At 43.5% G+C, this 18,235-nt stretch overlaps 1 protein-coding gene across 1 annotated transcript in view; it reads left to right on the forward strand.

The window, feature by feature from the left end:
• The window catches only part of vwde (von Willebrand factor D and EGF domains), a 247,121-nt gene that overhangs the window by 105,904 nt on the left and 122,982 nt on the right, over positions 1–18,235 (forward strand). Inside the window, exons 7-8 of the mRNA XM_080216599.1 lie at positions 4,432–4,576; positions 11,787–12,010. Coding sequence (XP_080072725.1) covers positions 4,432–4,576; positions 11,787–12,010 — 369 coding nt within the window. The remainder of the gene's footprint in view (positions 1–4,431; positions 4,577–11,786; positions 12,011–18,235) is intronic.

The raw sequence follows: 18,235 nt of genomic DNA on the forward strand, positions 1-18,235 counted from the left end.
TTGTCCACTTCCATCTTCAATGACCATTCACCAATAATACCTCTGTAATTGGGCTATCTTGCCCATGTTTATGTTATTCATTGACAGAACGTTTGGTTCACCTTCTGGATGACTCCATGTAATGTACTGGAGCTGGATTATGTACCCAGCTTGTAGTGGACAGGCCCTGCTTGTTTCTGCACTTTTCTTCACCTTCTCCCGCATGTGAAGCATTCTGCTTCTCTGAATTGGCACTTCCCTTTGAAGTGACTTCCCCAGCAACACATCGCAGTTCTGCGCACTTTGCAATGCTAAGTTCTCCAATTTTGGTAGGAAACTGCTAGTAGCAGTAAAGCCAAGACTGAGGGCAATGGTTTAAGTAAAGAGAGAAGCACTGAAGTTAAGGTTACGCACCCATATTTTGCACTTTGCAAAGACTGCCAGCTATATAATTAAGGTATCCACATCACATAACATGTTGCAGCACATTCATTGACATGCTGAATGTTCTCTTGCAGGATAAGTTGCCATTCCAGCAGCCTCTAATGTTAGGGGACAGACATGATGGTATGTTCTTATCCCCATGGGGGAATACAGTTCTCCCAGAGCTTAGAAGAGACACAGCTGAGGCTATTGCAAGTAGCAGGGTTGAAACCATGGGGGATAACAATATTCTCATACCTAATTCTCCTGAAAACTCATTTTTGCTTCATCCCATAATTGTTCTTGATTTACAAGTTGCAGATGGAGTAAGCTTTCTCCCTTCACCACAAACCAACCATTGTGCTTTTATCCTTTTGGATGCCCAAGAATTGGCCTGGTGGAACAGCAAGAGATGGAAGAGTTGAAAGACAGTAATGAAGAAGAAACACTGTCTCTCATACTCACAGCCAGCCACCAGTTCAGAGTTTGATAGTTCACATAACTTAGATGATAATTTAGAGGTGAGATAAGCGCGTGAAGAGGTTTTGAGCATGTGTGACTTGTGCCAGGCTGAGAGACAAAGGCAGCAGAGGTGAAAGTTCACAAATGGATGAGGTTGCACATTAGTTGTGCTGCAAAAGACACAAATGAGCTTTGATGACGGACCTACAGAGAAAGGCTGATGGTTGTGCATAATAAAATACTTGGTGCATTGGCACCCGTTGTCACTGTCTAGGAAGACAGAGGAGTCTGGCATCAACTTGACATGGGGTTTGCAAAGAAACAAATGTGATGTGATTCAGGTCTGGAACACTCTGCTTGGATGTGTGCTTGAGGCATGTTCAATCAAGGCATTCAAGAGAGCATTAGATGATTATTTGAATAGACATGACACTAAATCATGATACTGGTTTGGAGAGCCGGTGGAAACACAATGGGATAAATGGTCTCCTTCTGCACTGTAACAATTCTTTGATTCTAAGAGCCCCAGCAACTATACAACATTGGTTGATAAGCTACGAGTATTGCCTGCTGAAGCTTTTGAAGGAGTCCAATGCATAAAAATTTGTAGCCACTGACAGTGCTGACCCTGTCCTTTTCTGAAACTGCAGTTCTGGTTGCAACAGCTGCTAATTTCAGTGAGTACCCCTTTGGTGAAGCAGGGATCTCGAACTATTCTCCACTACCTGATGAAGGGGCAGCGTTCCAAAAGCTCATGCTACCAAATAAACCTGTTGGACTTTAGCCACTCTTCACTGTGTTTGAGGTAACAGAATTGCTCCCTGAAAATCATCTACTGAGAGGTATTTTCACTCCTCTACTCTCTTTGAGCAAGTTGTTTTCCTCTCTCTAACTGCTGCTCATTCTCCCCTATCATGTTGTAGGCCAAGGGGGATGCACACTATTGAGAGTGAGAGACCTGAACAGAATCCTCAAGAGCAAGGCCTTCAACACATTTTACACCATTCCCTCATTGCTACAATAACTTTAAATCGCAATCCACTTAATAATCTCAACAATTGCCAGTAGGAATCAATCAGCAGTTAACCTGAAAGTAATTGCTGACTCCTTTAATCTACAGGTGGTCCTTCCTGTTGCTGAATGCATGTTCAGTGTTGAGAGAGTATTAACTAGAATATTCAGCTTGAAAATGGCACAGCTGGTGTCAAATCAGTATCATCCTCCTGACAGAGGTTATGACCTGTTTATTTTGCACATTTGCGCTAAAATGGTGTGCTGTGCAACCAGCACAAAAGTGTGCATGTGTCATGGATGTAAATTTAGACCCAGAATAGTACATGTTACAATTGAAATACAGGCTGAACTGCAGACAAATGTTGTGGTTACTCTCCCTTTTGGAAAGACTCGGAGGGATTTTCCAACTGTGCTCATCTCAAGGCTGGGAGAATCAAGTCAAGTGTGGTCTGTGTCCCACCCACTACAATTTCCGTAGTGTGTGCGATGGGATAACCAGTTCCCCCTATATTTATTGAAAGCATTTGGCACCAGCTTTTCTCATTCCATTGTTAGATCAAATAAACTTTCATTGGTCTTCTGTATTAACTGCCAATTTAGGTACTTGGCGAGTGAAAAGACAACATGATTAAAGCTGAAATGTGATTGGTCACTTTCCTTTGTTAATTAATACAGATTTGAATGTCACAGAATGTCAGAAGCAAATTTAGGTCAGTTTAGCTTCATAAAGTAAGCTTGTTGTTCTTATGTTCACAAAGGGAGTAAAATTTCTCCCTTCATTTATTCATTTATCTACTCTGGCAAAATCTTTTCATTCTTAGCTGTACAGAATGATCTAACAATGAGTATTAATAATTATGCACACTATTAGTTCACGCTTAAAGATGCTATTGGAATTTCGAAGACATTCATGCTGAAGAGAACACTGTTCAATCCAATGAAGATAAGTCAATAAACTAAATATTTATAACTTTTTTATGCCACTTAAGATAAAAGACCAGAAATGTAGTCTGCTCCTAAACTTGAGCTAGTACCCATTCTTCAAGTTTTAGTTGGCAAATGAAATGGCTTAAAATGACTCTTCATCTGATTTTTTTTCAATCCCTTCTTAGAGTGAAGTTGACAACCATGTAATACAGTCCTGAGAGTTTATTTCTGAATCAACTCATGAGTGCATAGGAATATAGATGTATTATGTGAACAGTACTCAGTGCTCCAACATATTGAACCTCAAATAAAATAGACAATAGCTGGGAATACTGGGCAGGTTTGGCAGCACCAGCAGACAGAGAAAGCATTAATATTTAAGGCTTGTGACCTTTAATCACAGACCTGTAATGTTAACTCTCTTTCTCTCTTCACTGATGCTGCCGGCTCAGCACTGAGTATTTCTAGAATTTTCCATCTTTAATGTCAGTTTTCTAGCCTCTGCAGTATTTTACTTTAGTAATACTGTATCTTAAGCAACTCCAGCAATTCCCATTTGAAATTTGGGGCTGAATTATATTTGGTAGCCTGCCCTCCCCAACTCAAAGGTCAAGCTGGCACCATCACCCTGACCTGATTTTATGGCTGTCAGACCATTAATTGGCTCAGGACAAGATTTTGCTTCCCCCCCACTCCCCACTCCAAATCAGGGAGGATATTCCCCCACCAAGAACTGCCAAGTAATCAAACATCTGACCATTGTCTAGTCACAGAAGCACCATTGGGAAAAGTGGCCACCACTGGGACTACAGGCAGTCCCCCATAGTTGATGGAGTTGGACGAAAAGGCTATTTGGGGTCTTCCACCAGGGCCAGGCTGCAGGGCCCAGCGAAGCAGGTAGGGAATTGTGTGTCAGGGAAGGGCACATATGGTGGGTGTGGAGTACCATGGTGAAGGGCTTCCATTGGACATAGAGTGCTGGTACAGGAGGGAATGTTCCTCAGCCTATAGAAACCTGGCAGCCTCACCATGTGACATGCATACCTTTGCTGCTGATAAAATACCATGGCATCCAAGTTTACAGCCCTCCCACATGCCAGCCTGCTCCCGGGGGAACAAAAATATTTCACCTGTGCTCTCTTTCTCTCCATTTGTCACATCCCAAAAATGCTCACAAGTGAAATTTTTTTAAAAACACCGTTGCTAAAAGTGATCAGTTGCAATTTCATACTTTGTTTTGTCTTGAAAAGCCAGGAATGCAAGCTACTTTTTCTGAATAGCCAACTATCATAAAAGCCATTACACTTACATAATTTTATGGCATGTATGTTAATATTCATTTTCAGTGCTTTTGAAGAATTGTATCTAAAATGCTTCAATAACTCCAACATCGTTCTTTTAGTTGGAATATTTGTGAAGTTACTGTGTGGCTATTTTAAGTGAACATTCCATGTAAACAAGCCAAATAATTGTAATGAATTGCATTTGTCGAACTTTCAATGTGCATATTGAGTTTTAACTTCAACAGAAGAGATCAACTTCAAAATCTGGCATCACAAAAATGTTGCTTTTCAGTGTGTAATTGCTCTGGTCTGTCTTTAATATGGAAGTGGTTTGAATTGGCAGATTCACCCAGAGGCTTTGACTATAGCAGAGGACGGAAAACCACACAGACTAGTGATTGAGAGTACAGTACCGATTCCTTGCTCTGAATTCAGCCAGACTGAAGATGAGTGTAAAGTTACCATCATGCTTAACACAGAAAGTCAAGGCAAGTAACTTTAGTTTACTCTTAATTCTCACATTCAGAATGTTCATAAAATCAGTGTTGGACCTTCTAATTACACATTCTGAACTACTACATCTGAATTGTGCCAGATTAACCTGTTGACTTGGGCTACTTGCAGGCATCCATTGGTTTTGTCTGAAAAGAAGAGGTATGTAATACAGATACGTAAAATTAGTGTTTATCCTAGTTAAAGATTTAGTATAGTGCAGAGTAACATGATGAGGAAGCCTTGAATCATAATGATGATCTAGTGAAGGATAATTAAAATTATATACAAACAAGCTCAGAAAAGGTACAGATCTAGTCCCACAGACTTCCCTCCTGCCAGGACCTGCACTCTAACACCTGATAGGTGGCAGTTCATGGCCTTCTTTCTGCTATGTTTCAGGAAAATCATGTGACCCATAAACAACAGCCTCTTAAAGGGGCCACATTACCATGCTCCACCCCCCTTAAGTTCTCTTTCAATTATGCAACCAAATTTCATAAATACAGAATTAGATAGTCAAAATACAGCCTTCAAAAAGGGACCATTTGGCAAAGTTCACAAAGCCAATTGGTCTAGGAACTTCCAGATTCTTGAGGAGTATTGCAACTCTGCAACCCGATTCTCCAAGCTGAGATATCAGAGTCTACAACAATGGTAGGTGGGTTGACGGATTCTGACATTGTATTAGGGCTAGCACTCTCTTCCTCTGTTCCCATTAATAGTTAAGATTCTTCTTGGGGAACGTTAAGTTCTGCAAGTGCCAGCTCAGCTGCTGACATGGAGGAACAGAGAAACATAGGAATTCGGGGCAGAAGTAGGCAAATTCAGCTCTTGAGCCTGCCCAGCCAGTCAATCAGATTATGACTGATCTCTTCCTGATCTCAAATCCATCTCCCAACCTGTTCCCCACATTCTCTTATTCCTTTTTTAATTAGAAATGTATCTATTTCCTCCTTGAAACCATTCAATGATTCAGACTCCACTGCACTATCAGGCAGCAAGTTCCACAAATTTACCACTCTTTGCAAGAAGTAGCTCTTCCTCATCTCATTCTTAAATCCACCACCCCTCAACCTATATCTGTGGCCTCATATTGGAGACTGCCCCATCAGAGGAAACATTTGGTTCAGGTTTATTTTACCTTTTAAAATTTTACATACCTGGATCAGGCCCCCTTTCATCCTTCTAAACTCCAGTGGGTATATGCCCAAACTGTTTAATCTCTCCTCATACATCAATCCTTTCATCCCCAGATTCTATCTGGTGAACTGGACTCCATTACTGAGCCTGATGACTGGTGATAGGGCTGCAACTTTCAACTTTCTGATGTGATCTACGTTCTTCTACATTTCACGGCCCTGCAGTTCAATGGTATAAAGTACTGGGCAACTCTTTGAATTATCCTCCTGGGTATCCAAGCTGCCTCCCATCCCCGCCCCACAAAGTTCTGAACAAAAACCAAGTCATTCAGGTCAAATGACCTGTTTCTTCCAGCTGAATCATGATATTCCTCCTCTGAGGTTTGCTTAGCCTATACCCTCCCCATCAAATTTGGAAAAATGAGATCATGGTCGTTCTCAGGTGCCGACCTATTAATAATTCAGCTCTAGTATTGGGGTGGGGGGGGGGGCGGCTGGTTATATTTTATGAGAGTAGAAAATTGGTGAACTGAAGTGGTAGTGGTCTGTTGGATTGTTCCTGCATTGATGCCTTGAAAGTTTGCACTGCATTTTCTGCTAAACTATTGGAAGCAAGGTGCTATGTGTTGGATGCCATTCATTCTAACAAGGTGTTGAAAGTCTTTGGCTGTGAAAGCGGTGACATTGTCAGAAACGATTACCTCTGGTATGCCATATATTGCAAAGATTTGTCGCACCTTGTCTCCGATGGCTAACGAGGTCATGGAATCCATAATTTACACATCAAGTCACTTCATAAGGGCATCCAACAGGATCAAAAGCATCAGCCACATGAATTGGCTAGTGAAAACAACGTGGAGCCCTGTCCAAAGGCGACCAGGCCACTCTCGGGTTCGAGAGTTCGCTGCGAGTGGAAGGGTCTGCTCCATTTGACAGCGTTGACAAGAGTTCACCACGCCTCTCTCTCTTTGTCAATTTCTGGCCATCCAAATACACAACAACTCTTGGGATCCTTTGTAGAAGGCTTTTCATGGTGTTCAAGAACGTTTTACTGTCAGCCTACTTAAACATTCACTGTCTACCATATGGTTGCTAGAGCTTTGGATTAATCATTTATGGCCAGTGTTGTTCCAGTCATTTATTTCCTTGCAAACACACCTCAATGTTTTCTTGTTTACTTTTAAAAGCCTGTTGTTGTATGTGTGGTTATGGTTATACAGCTCAGTTCAATTTTAACCCTTAACTCTCCACTATGTGCAACAGTATGATGCTTCTACAAGGTGATTGTCCAGTGGCCACAATTGGGGAAACTAAAGGCTGTTGATCATAGTTGGAGGCCACTTGAGATGGCCCTGATGATTGACCTTGAAGAGCTGTAACCTAAGAAGTTGTTGTTGCAGACTGTAACATATGGTAGCTGACTGTGAATCAGTTTGTTCTTCAGGTTCAATGTGGCACTGCTTGAGAGGCTGATGGGGGACTGGGTATGTTATCATCTTGAAAAAGGACATTTTAACATAGAACACTACAGCACAAACAGGCCCTTCGGCCCACAAGTTGCGCCGATTCCATCAATACCTACCAATCCATAGACCTATCTATAACCCCCAATCCCATTAAATCCCATATATTCATCCAGAAGTCTTTTAAAAGACCCCAGCGAGATCGCCTCCACCACCACTGACGGCAGCCAATTCCATTCACTCATCACCCTCCTGAGTGAAAAACTTACCCCTAACATCACCTCTGTACTTGCTTCCCTGCACCTTAAATCTGTGTCCTCTCATAGCGACCATTTCAACCCGGGGAAATAGCCTCTGAGAATCCACCCTATCTATTCCTCTCAACATTTTATAAACCTCTATCAGGTCGCCTCTCAACCTACGCCTCTCCAGGGAGAAGAGTCCCAGCTCCCTCAACCTATCTTCATAAGGCATGCCTCCCAATCCAGGCAACATCCGTGTAAATCTCCTCTGCACCCTTTCAATAGCTTCTATGTCCTTCCTATAGTGAGGCGACCAGAACTGTGCACCGTACTCCAAGTGGGGTCTGACCAGGGTCCTATAAAGTTGCAGCATTACCTCCCGACTCCTAAACTCAATCCCTCGATTAGTGAAGGCCAGTACACCATACGCCTTCTTGACCACATCCTCCACCTGTGAGGCCGATTTAAGAGTCCTGTGGACCCGGACCCCAAGATCCTTCTGCTCTTCAACACTGCTAAGACTCCTGCCCTTGATAGTGTACTCGTTCATCCCATTGGTCCTGCCAAAATGGACCACTACACATTTATCCGCGTTGAAGTCCATCTGCCACTTCTCTGCCCAGTCTTGCAACCTATTTATGTCCTGCTGCAACTTCTGACATCCTTCCAGACCATCCACAACACCACCGACCTTTGTGTCATCGGCGAACTTACTAACCCATCCCTCCACTTCCTCATCTAGGTCATTTATAAAAATGACAAACAGCAAGAGTCCTAGAACAGATCCCTGGGGCACTCCACTGGTGACTGACCTCCATGCAGAAAAAGACCCATCCACAACAACTCTCTGCCTTCTGCAGGCAAGCCAGTTCTGGATCCACAAGGCCAAAGCCCCTTGGATCCCATGCCCTCTCACCTTCTCAAGAAGTCTTGCATGGGGGACGTTATCAAACGCCTTGCTGAAGTCCACGTACACCACGTCCACTGCTCTTCCTTCGTTAATGTGTTCAGTCACATTTTCGAAGAACTCAACTAGGCTCGTAAGGCACGACCTGCCCTTGACAAAACCGTGCTGACTATTTCGATCATGCTAAACCTCTCCAAATGCTCATAAATCCTGTCCCTCAGAAGCCTCTCCATCAACTTACCAACCACTGAGGTCAGACTCACCGGTCAGTAATTTCCCGGGCTATCCCTGTTCCCTTTCTTAAAAATAGGAACCACATCCGCAATCCTCCGGAACCTGTCCCGTCTCCATCGACGATGCAAAGATCATCGCCAGGGGCTCTGCAATCACCTCCCTCACCTCCCACAGTAACCTGGGGTACATCCCATCTGGTCCCGGCGACTTGTCTATCTTGATAGAATTCAAAAGTTTTAACATATCCTCTTCCTTAATATCCACATACTCAATCTTTTCCATCTGCTGCAAACCTGTAGCAAAATCTCCCAGATCAGTTTCCACCGTGAATACTGAGGCAAAGTACTCATTAAGCATCTCTGCCATTTCTTCTGGTTCCACACAGACCTTTCCCCCTTCACCTTTTATAGGTCCTATCCCTTCTCTTCTCATCCTTTTACTTTTCACATATTTGTAGAAGGCCTTGGGATTCTCCTTAATCTTACCTGCCAAGGCCTTCTCATGACCCCTTCTGGCTCTCCTAATTTCCCTTTTAAGCTCCTTTCTACAATCCTTATACTCCTCTAGATCCTTAACATCTCCTAGCTCCCTGAACCTTTTGTACACCTTCCTTTTCTTCCTGACTAGGTTCACCACAGCCTTCGTGCACCACGGTTCCCACAACCTACCAAAACCTCCTTGTCTCATCGGAACGTTGTTGAGCAGAGCTCCAGACAAACATTCCTTGAATATCCGCCACCTTCCTTCTGTACTTTTCCCCAAGAATGCCTCCTTCCAGTTTATTTGTCCAATTAACTGCCTGATGTCTTCGTATTTCCCCTTACTCCAGACAGACACCTTCCTAGCCTGCCTGATCCTATCTCGTTCCAATGCAATTGTGAAGGAGATAGAATTATGATCACCATTCCCAAGATGCTCTCCTACCGAGAGATCCGACACCTGTCCTGGTTCATTCGCCAGTACCAGGTCAAGTACAGCCTCTCCTCTCGTAGGCTTATCCACGTACTGTGTCAGGAAACCTTCCTGAACACACCTAACAAACTCCTCCCCATCCAAACCCCTTACCCTTGGGATATTCCAATCGATGCTTGGGAAATTGAAGTCTCCCATCACGACAACTCTGTTACTACTACATCTCTCTAGGATCTGTTTCCCTATCTGCACCTCAACTTCCCTGTCACTATTGGGCGGCCTATAGAATACACCCAGCAAAGTCATCGACCCTTTGCTGTTCCTAACTTCCACCCACAGAGACTCCGTAGACAGTCCCGCCACAGCATCCCCCTTCTCTGCAGCCATGACACTGTCCCTGATCAACAGTGCCACTCCACCACCTCTTTTGCCTCCCTCCCTGTCCTTCCCGAAGCATCTGAATCCTGGCACCTGAAGTACCCAGTCCTGTCCCTGAGACATCCAAGTCTCCGTAATGGCCACCACATCACATTCCCAAGCAGCAATCCACGCCCTAAGCTCATCTACCTTATTTACTACACTCTTGGCATTAAAATAGATACACTTCAGCCCCTCAGTCTGGACATTTCTCCACCACCTGTCTAACCTCCCTCTCATACTGCCTGCAGTCCTTCCCTACCTGGGAGCTAACCTCCTCGGTCTCAGTCTCCCCATCACTATTCCCTCCCCCCATCCTTTCTAGTTTAAAGTCCCCCCAGTAGCCCTAGCCAGTCTTCCCACCAAGATATTAGTCCCCCTGGGATTCAAGTGCCCCCCATCTTTACTGTACAGGTCACACCTGCCCCTAAAGAGGTCCCAATGATCTCAGAACCGAAATCCCTGCCCCCTGCTCCAGTCCCTCAGCCACGCATTCAGCCTCCACCTCATTCCATTCCTGCCCTCATTCTCCCGTGGCACAGGCAGCAATCCTGAGATTACTACCTTCGCTTTCCTCTTCCTCAGCTGCCTACCCAGTTCCCTGTAGTCCCTGTTCATGGCTGCCTCCCTCTTCTTGCCTACGTCAGCAGTACCTATATGCACTACAACCTCCGGTTCATCACCCTCCCCTTTCAGGATGTCTGGGACACGCCCAGAGACATCCCGGATCCCAGCTCCAGGGAGACAAACCACCATCCACGACTCACGTCTACGTCCACAAAAACGCCTGTCCACCCCCCTCACTGTGGAGTCCCCTATTAGTACTACCTTTTTGCTCTCTTTTTTAATTTTTTGACATACTGGCTCAGCTGCAGAGACCTGGCCACTGCTGCCTCCCTCGGATGAGCTGTCCCCCCCAGTAGTACTCAGGCAGGAGTACTTATTTTGAAGGGGGACATCCACCGGCGTGCTCTCCATCACCTGAGGTTTCCCCTTCCTAATAGTTACCCACGTGCCTTCTTCCCGTTGCCCTGGTGTGACTACTTGCTGATAGCTCCTGTCAATCATCTCCTCACTCTCTCTAATGAGCCAGAGGTCCTCGAGCTGCATTTGCAGCTCCTTAACCTGGTTCTGTAGGGACTGCAGCTCCACACACCGAGCACAGGTGTGGATGTCTGGTAGACCAGGAGCCTCCAAGACCTCCCACATGTTGCACTGGCAACAACGTACTGGCCTCACACCCATACTTGCCCCTTTTTAGTAACCCAGAGGAAAAAGTAAAAGTAAAAAAAACTTATCTTACCTTGCCTCACCCTTATCTCTTTGGTCCTGTGAGCCAAAGCCCTTACAGCACACTCAAAAACAAAAACAAACTTATCTGCTCTCAGTCAGAGCCCTTCTCTCTCTCTCTTTTTTTGGGTTAGAGGAGGAGGGAGGGTTGGGATACTCTACCTATGTAGAGTATCGGGTTCCTCACCGCTCTAATTTATAGTAAGGTTAAAAAAAACTCTACCTGAGTGTCTTTGCAACTGCTTCCGGTGTAAAATTTAAAGAAAAAAACTCGTAAAAAGTTAGCTTTGAAAAATCGCTCTACTCACCCACAAGCTCTCCACTCACAAATCGCTGCCTCTCTTCAGTGCTTCCAAGGAACAATGAGGTCGAATCCCCGAGGTGAGTAAACTTTTAAATGTTAAAAAAAAACTCTACCCGAGTGTCTTTGCACACATTTTGTTCACAGTCTCCCATGATTATGGTTATGCGAGCTATTTCCCAAACTTTAATTAGTGATGCATTGCTCTTCTACTGCAGCTGATCCACATTTTCCCCAATGCAAGTTCACATCCTCCACCTGTGAAGATTTGTCTGATTTAATTTCTCATTCCATCTAGATGTACCAAATATAGCATATTCAGGATCAGATCTTGCCCTCTCCTCCTGCCATGTGGACTTGCACCAAGCACCTTGCAATCAAGGCATATGTTCCCGATCGTCTGTTTACTATACAGCAGTGACTGACTTTGCGCAGGATGGTGACAGAGTGACTGAAGTTACATCATGGCCCGTTGCCACTGAAAACTTCCTGTGGAACAGCTACATCCCAGAGCCAGTTCAGGTTGTAAAACGTCCATTTGATGATAGCATAATAAGCATTGAAATATGAAGGGATGAATTTTGGTTGAAGAGGGTTGAATGGTCTCCTGTTTCACCATTAATCACTGACTGCTCTGGCAATCACTCAGGAAGAACCCCTGTGGAAATTCATCCCTGTGAATAAAGTAAAGCATATTTTTTTTTGTAATTATGTTCATAATTGTATTCTTATGCCATGCTAGATGAACACTAAAGAACTAATGTTCTCTATGTTAAAGTAATTACATGTAAAAGATGTTACAGTGACTACTGAGGTTTCCAGTATACATTATATAATAATTGGATTCATTAAAATAAACCCCCGATTGTTCTTCCAAAACCTGGTAGTACAAAGATAGTGTGAAAAATGACTCTACTCTAAATTGATAAATACAATGGCAATACCTCATCTGCGCAAAGCAAAATAGGCCCACATACATTTTATTTTGACGAGGTCCGTTCTGTGCTATTGAATAAATGCTCATGTTTATCACTTCTCAGCGAAGCATCAATACAGTAACAAGCTGTATTTACTGTGGAGATGTCAGCAACAAAGGCAAGTTTCAAAACTAAGAAAACTGGGAAATAAGGCCAAACTCAAAGATTTTTTTCTCTTATGTTTCCATCCTTTTTGTTGCACAAAAATGCAGAAGTATGTTTTTTTGATTGATTTGCTGTTGTTTGTTGTGTTCTGTTTAAAACCTTTTAACAAGTTTTTGAAGAAAGGTGGTGCAATTTTGCACTGGGCAAAGTGAAAACAGCCACTGGGAAATAACTCTATTGCTGAGCTGAAGCTGATTCAATGATGTATTTCAAAATTTGGAGTTTGGTTACATACACAATGGGCCAAATCTGTGAGTGTCTTGATCATCGGAGACTGGACATATATCTAAAGTTATGTATTCAGATCTTATAGGTCCACGCATCACAACTTTCACATGGGTATTGTCCAGAACAGTTTTAAACTTCTGATGGGCTATTACCCAGACCCCCAATTAATGTTTCCAACTCTGAGCTGGAGTCAGAGGTTTCTGACGTTTCCACAGGTATGTACCCAGGAAATGTGCCGATTAAAAATCTAATCAAACACCTGGGTAATTATACAGGTGACCCATCCAATTCCTAATCCCTGCCCCGAATTCCTAACAATCACCCAGCCACCGACTCCCGACCTCCTGACTACCCACCACTGGTCAACCCAACCTGACTACCACATGGCAACACTTAACCCACCACCTAATCATCTACCTCACCCAACTACCACACTTACTCACCTCCCACTTGATCCACCTCAACCACTTACCCATCCTATCAACCTACTGCCCCATTCACCTATTGCCCCATCCACAAATCGATCTCACCCACTTCACCCATTTGTTCACTCTCATCTATTTACATGCTCACCCAGTCACTCATCCATTCATTATAATTCAGACTGGATCTTTAAATATACCATACAGCAGCTAGTGCTAGTAAAATGTGAATGTGTCCTGTCTTCCCTGACTCTACTCTGTGTGGAGTTTGCACATTCTCCTCGTGTTTGCATGGACTTTCTTGGGGTACTCCAGTTTCCTCCCACAGTCCAAAGATGTGCATGTTAGGTTCATTGGCTGTGCTAAGAAATTGCCCCTTGGTGTCTAATGATGCGTAGTTTAGAGGGATTAGTAGGTATAATATGTAGGGATATGGGGGTAGAGCTTGGGTGGGATTGTGTTCGCTGCAGACTCGATGGGCTGAAGGGCCTCTTTCTGCACTGTTAGGGTTCTATGATTCTACTCTGCTCTGTTGGAGTTCCCCAAGGGGCTCTGTGCTATGTGTTTATGTAAAAATTGAGCTCGGAAGACCACGGAAGAACTGTGCACAGCAGGAGAGTTAGGTATTGAGGCATTAGGCATCAAGGATTAGCTATTTCCCAGTTGGATCCCTTTTTTGAAATGGGTTAGGTTCAGCTAAAAGCGTACCAAGCAATGTTCCATTAATATCACAAGCATGAACTAGCAGACAACTTTATGATACACATGATGATTTTCTGTGGGAATTTCAACAAAATTTGAACAATGGATGATGGACAAAATAGAGGAGGTTATGTTTGGCAGTCGAGCTTCAGGGACCTTTAAATATATAGGATTAAACATTATGCAGAATAAATCAAAAGTGTTATATAGAAAATATCAGTTGTGTCCCAACCAGGCCAGGTCCCCACAACAAAAAGGATGCAGAAATAGACCACTTAAGAAGTTTTATTGGACAATTGAACTGACTGTGCATTCAGACCGTGCCTGATGCTAGTTATGATGTATTGCAACTGAGCACAACGATGAAATATGCAACAGTTGTGGAAGTTCAGAGAGCGAATAAAACATTACCAAAATTAAATTCAGAGAAATGAGCACTCAGGCTTTCAGCCTTGGGTGATCCAGAAGAACTTTAGTAATGCTTCACATAGCAATCCTCCAGATAAATATTCTAGAATGGCAGAGTTTATCACATTCTTGATTAGAAAGAATAAAAAATGTTGTCTGTTAGCATGGGAAGAAAAGAAAATAAAAAGGCTAGCTAAAACAACCCAGTGACAAAAACACTGGCTTTAATAGAAGCAATAGATATGGAATTTCAGTTATATTTTGATGGAAATCCAATACAAGGGGTGTTCAGAGAACAGCTTGCCAATTGAATGTGATGTGGATAACCATTCTCTAGTATAATGTACAAGAATATGATAGAGAAAAGATTACAGATTGCTCTCAGAAAAGAAATGTTAGAGAGGAAAGAGACCTCTGATACAAGTCACCTATTACTGACCTGTTTTATAAAAATAAGTGCTTGTTTGAAAGAATTGATGGAGGTCCTAGAAGATGAACGATTTGTAATATAATGGGTTATAGGAAATGTGGAATTTTTTTTTCTCTTTGATTTATTTTGGAATTAGTTAAGTGTGTTATAAAGTTGTAAAGGGGGACCTGTTAATGGTATATTAATTATATTCTTAGGATACAAAGTAATTAAGCACTTTCAGCACATATAAATGAGGGGCTCAACACTATTTTAATTTAATTAAACAAGTTTCCTTTAAAGATTTTCATTTTTTTTACAGGGGGCTGTCAATTTTTCAATTTGTTAATTCATTTATTTTTGGGTGTTAAAAGAGCGCAAAGAGAGTCAGACAGTTTTGCCTGGCTTAGTGTGTGAGCCTTGTAAATAGGGGACAGCTTGGACACTGGGGAGGGGGAGAGCAAAATTACCATCACATTGTGCACATTTTCAGACACAGTGTGGTGGTAAAGTCAGGCATAAAAAGCTTAGCACGATTGGCACTGGTTTCCACAGCTGGCGCCATTTTACGAGCACAGGATTTCCGATGTGGCCAGTGGCCAGTCACTCGCCGGAAGTGGGCAGGAAGCAGGTTAATATGTAGAAATATATTATAATGTTGTTTTACATCTGCTTAGCAGCACTCAGTCGTCTGGCCCCACCCCACCTTATGACCTCGCCGAGAAAGGTTCACGCCAGTGACGAATAGAAGTGCTCCCCATGAACAGGGAACATTTGACTTGGCCTCGCCGGTGGAACCAGAGGCCATTGAGGCCCCCCCCCCCCCCCCCCCCCAGGGAGTCCAAGAATGAAGGGGGGGAAGTGCCAGATTGGCAGTGCCACCCTGTTACCTGGGCAGTGCCAGTTTGGTACCTAGGCAGTGCTCACCAGGCACCTGGGCAATGCCCACCAAGCAGTGCTGGGGCAGAGCCAGTGGTTGGAGGGGTTAATGGGATGAGGGGGCCTGCTACTCTGCCATTCTGCAGCTATCAAGCAGGGGGTGGGGAGCGAGAGGGGGCCCACTGCCATTCTGCAGCAATCGGTGGTTGAGAGGGTAGCAAGTCCGTGATCGGTCTGGGCGGGGTAGGGTGGGGGGGAATGGATGGGGACTCAGCTGGCTAGTATTTCGGGCCACAGGCCCCTGTGATTGCAGGAGGAGGCTGCTTCAGGCAGCCTACACTAGCAGGGTCCTGACAGCTCGCTCTCTGTCCGTCAGGCCCCTGCTACTGCTAATTTGCATGTGCAGCATTGGAGACCTGCATATGTGCACTACCTCCTTCTGCAGGGTTTCAGGCACATTAAGCCCATCCACAAGCTTCTGCAGTGAGCAACAGGCTTGCTGATATATTTGCAGGCAGAGTGTATATGGGGGGAGGGGTGGAGCCTGAAAACACACCCAAAGACGGATCTCAAACTCTCCCAGTTTCAAGTCCGCCCAGCACTTAGCACTTATAAAAAAGTAGTAAGATCGCCACCCCCCTGTCTGAGGAGAGGTATGAGACTGTGCGAAGGCAATAAACTCTCTTTCAGTGTCTTGGTTTTGAATTCACTAACTGGCTTGGATTCTGTTAACAATATCTTGACCTCTGAGCCAGAAGGTTTAAGTTCAAGTCATGTGCTAGGACTTGAGGGAGCAGAAGGAGATCCCTGTATTCCTAGATAGTATTGAGCTGAGAGAGTGATACAGGGGAATCCGTGGATCCAGCAACTGTCCATGAAGACTAGCTCTACATGAAGATGGAGTGCAGGAATCAAACTGCCCCAGCAGACAGTGCTGCAATGCTGTGGCAGTGTTGTACTCATCTCAAAATCTCTTGCCAATTGAAGGTCATCTTGTGCATGCCACTCTTCAGCTATCAGGTTTGATGGCAACGTTTTCCTCCTGGTGGGATGCAAGATTGAAAGGCCTGATGGGTCACTGGCAGGCAGCTGTTTTAATAAGCATTCATGAATGCAAATGACATTTGTGCCACCTGCCAATGGAAGAGTGACCCACCATTGAGAGAATTACCAAGTGATTTTACACCGATGAGTTTCTGACTCCACAATTCCATCCCAAGTCTGGTGGTTGAAGCATAAGTCGGAGTGATTTCTACTAAAAATCAGGGCAGCAAGACAGGTGAGATTTGTGCTATTCAGCTCATTAATTAAGCAGCTGTGGTGAGCATGTCTAACCTCGCAGATTGGCAGGCAGGAAGTGGCTTGCCCGCTGTCACTGCATAGTCTCTAATGTCCTGGCACCATATCTGAATGACATCCAGAAGCCATTCCAGCCATTCAGTCTTCGGCTCTGCTCTTCGAAACACCCTGCTCCACTCCCTCCCACCCCTATCACAACACCACCCCGTGCCCTTGCACATCACCTTTCCCCTGTGCTCAGCCTTAGCACAGCTTGTGTTATAGGCAGCTAGTATCTCTCTTTATCATTGTGAAAGAAAAGCAAAAGCAGCATCTGCTAACATGAAAGATCACCACATGCATGCTACTTATCTACAGTCGTGAAACAGTGTTCTAAATTCCTGCTGGCAGGGTGCTTAATTTGGAAGTGGAACAAGATTCCAGTATCTTGGTCATTGAATGAGCATTTATGATGTGCAAAATGGGGTTTCCATTTTGCACTGAAATTAGCCTTTAGCCTATGTGATATTTGTAATTATTGTTTTAAACTTCCCAAATGAAATTGTAACATAGTTGATCACTAATTTATATTGGCAGGCAATAATACTTGTTAAAATAGTGAATAAGGGAGTTTCATATGGTAAGGCTGATATGCTCTCAATTAATACTGCACAGTGCAAATTCAAATCATAACTTTTTTATTACTTTTGTACAACATTTTCTCGTTAAAGAAAATCACAGTCAAGTAGGCACAGTATGTGAAAAGTTAATACAAGATATTGACATAAAAATTGTATGGCTTCAAATCAATACCTCTGTATAATATATTTTTAACTGAGATTACTTGAAACTAAATTGTACATAAAATTAAATAATGAATATCTAGTAGCGATTGTAAGGGAATAATTTTAGTGAAAAATTCAGCTGACTTTGTAAGCTAGAATATTACAGATCAAGCAGTTTGTAATGATTCCCTGACCTCTGAAATGAGATTACAGCCTTGAAATTACATGTATCTGTTATTTCTATGAAGCATTTATTACAGTTTGTAGAGTTTTTTTTTTCTCCCTGCTTGTGATCGTATGTGGACTCTGTACGATAAATGCATGTTCAAGTTCATTTTGAAGAAATCATAACAGGCATTGTCACTTACAAATATTGCCACAGTTAATTCCCTGGATATAAGAATCAACAGATAATTGCACAGATGCTGACTGATACAAATATTGCCAGCATTTTCTGTTTATATTTATTCCAGATTTTAAGCATAATATCATAT

The sequence above is a fragment of the Carcharhinus amblyrhynchos genome, chromosome 2 (assembly GCF_965287045.1).
Source record: "Carcharhinus amblyrhynchos chromosome 2, sCarAmb.v2.hapA, whole genome shotgun sequence".
NCBI classification, from domain to species: domain Eukaryota; kingdom Metazoa; phylum Chordata; class Chondrichthyes; order Carcharhiniformes; family Carcharhinidae; genus Carcharhinus; species Carcharhinus amblyrhynchos.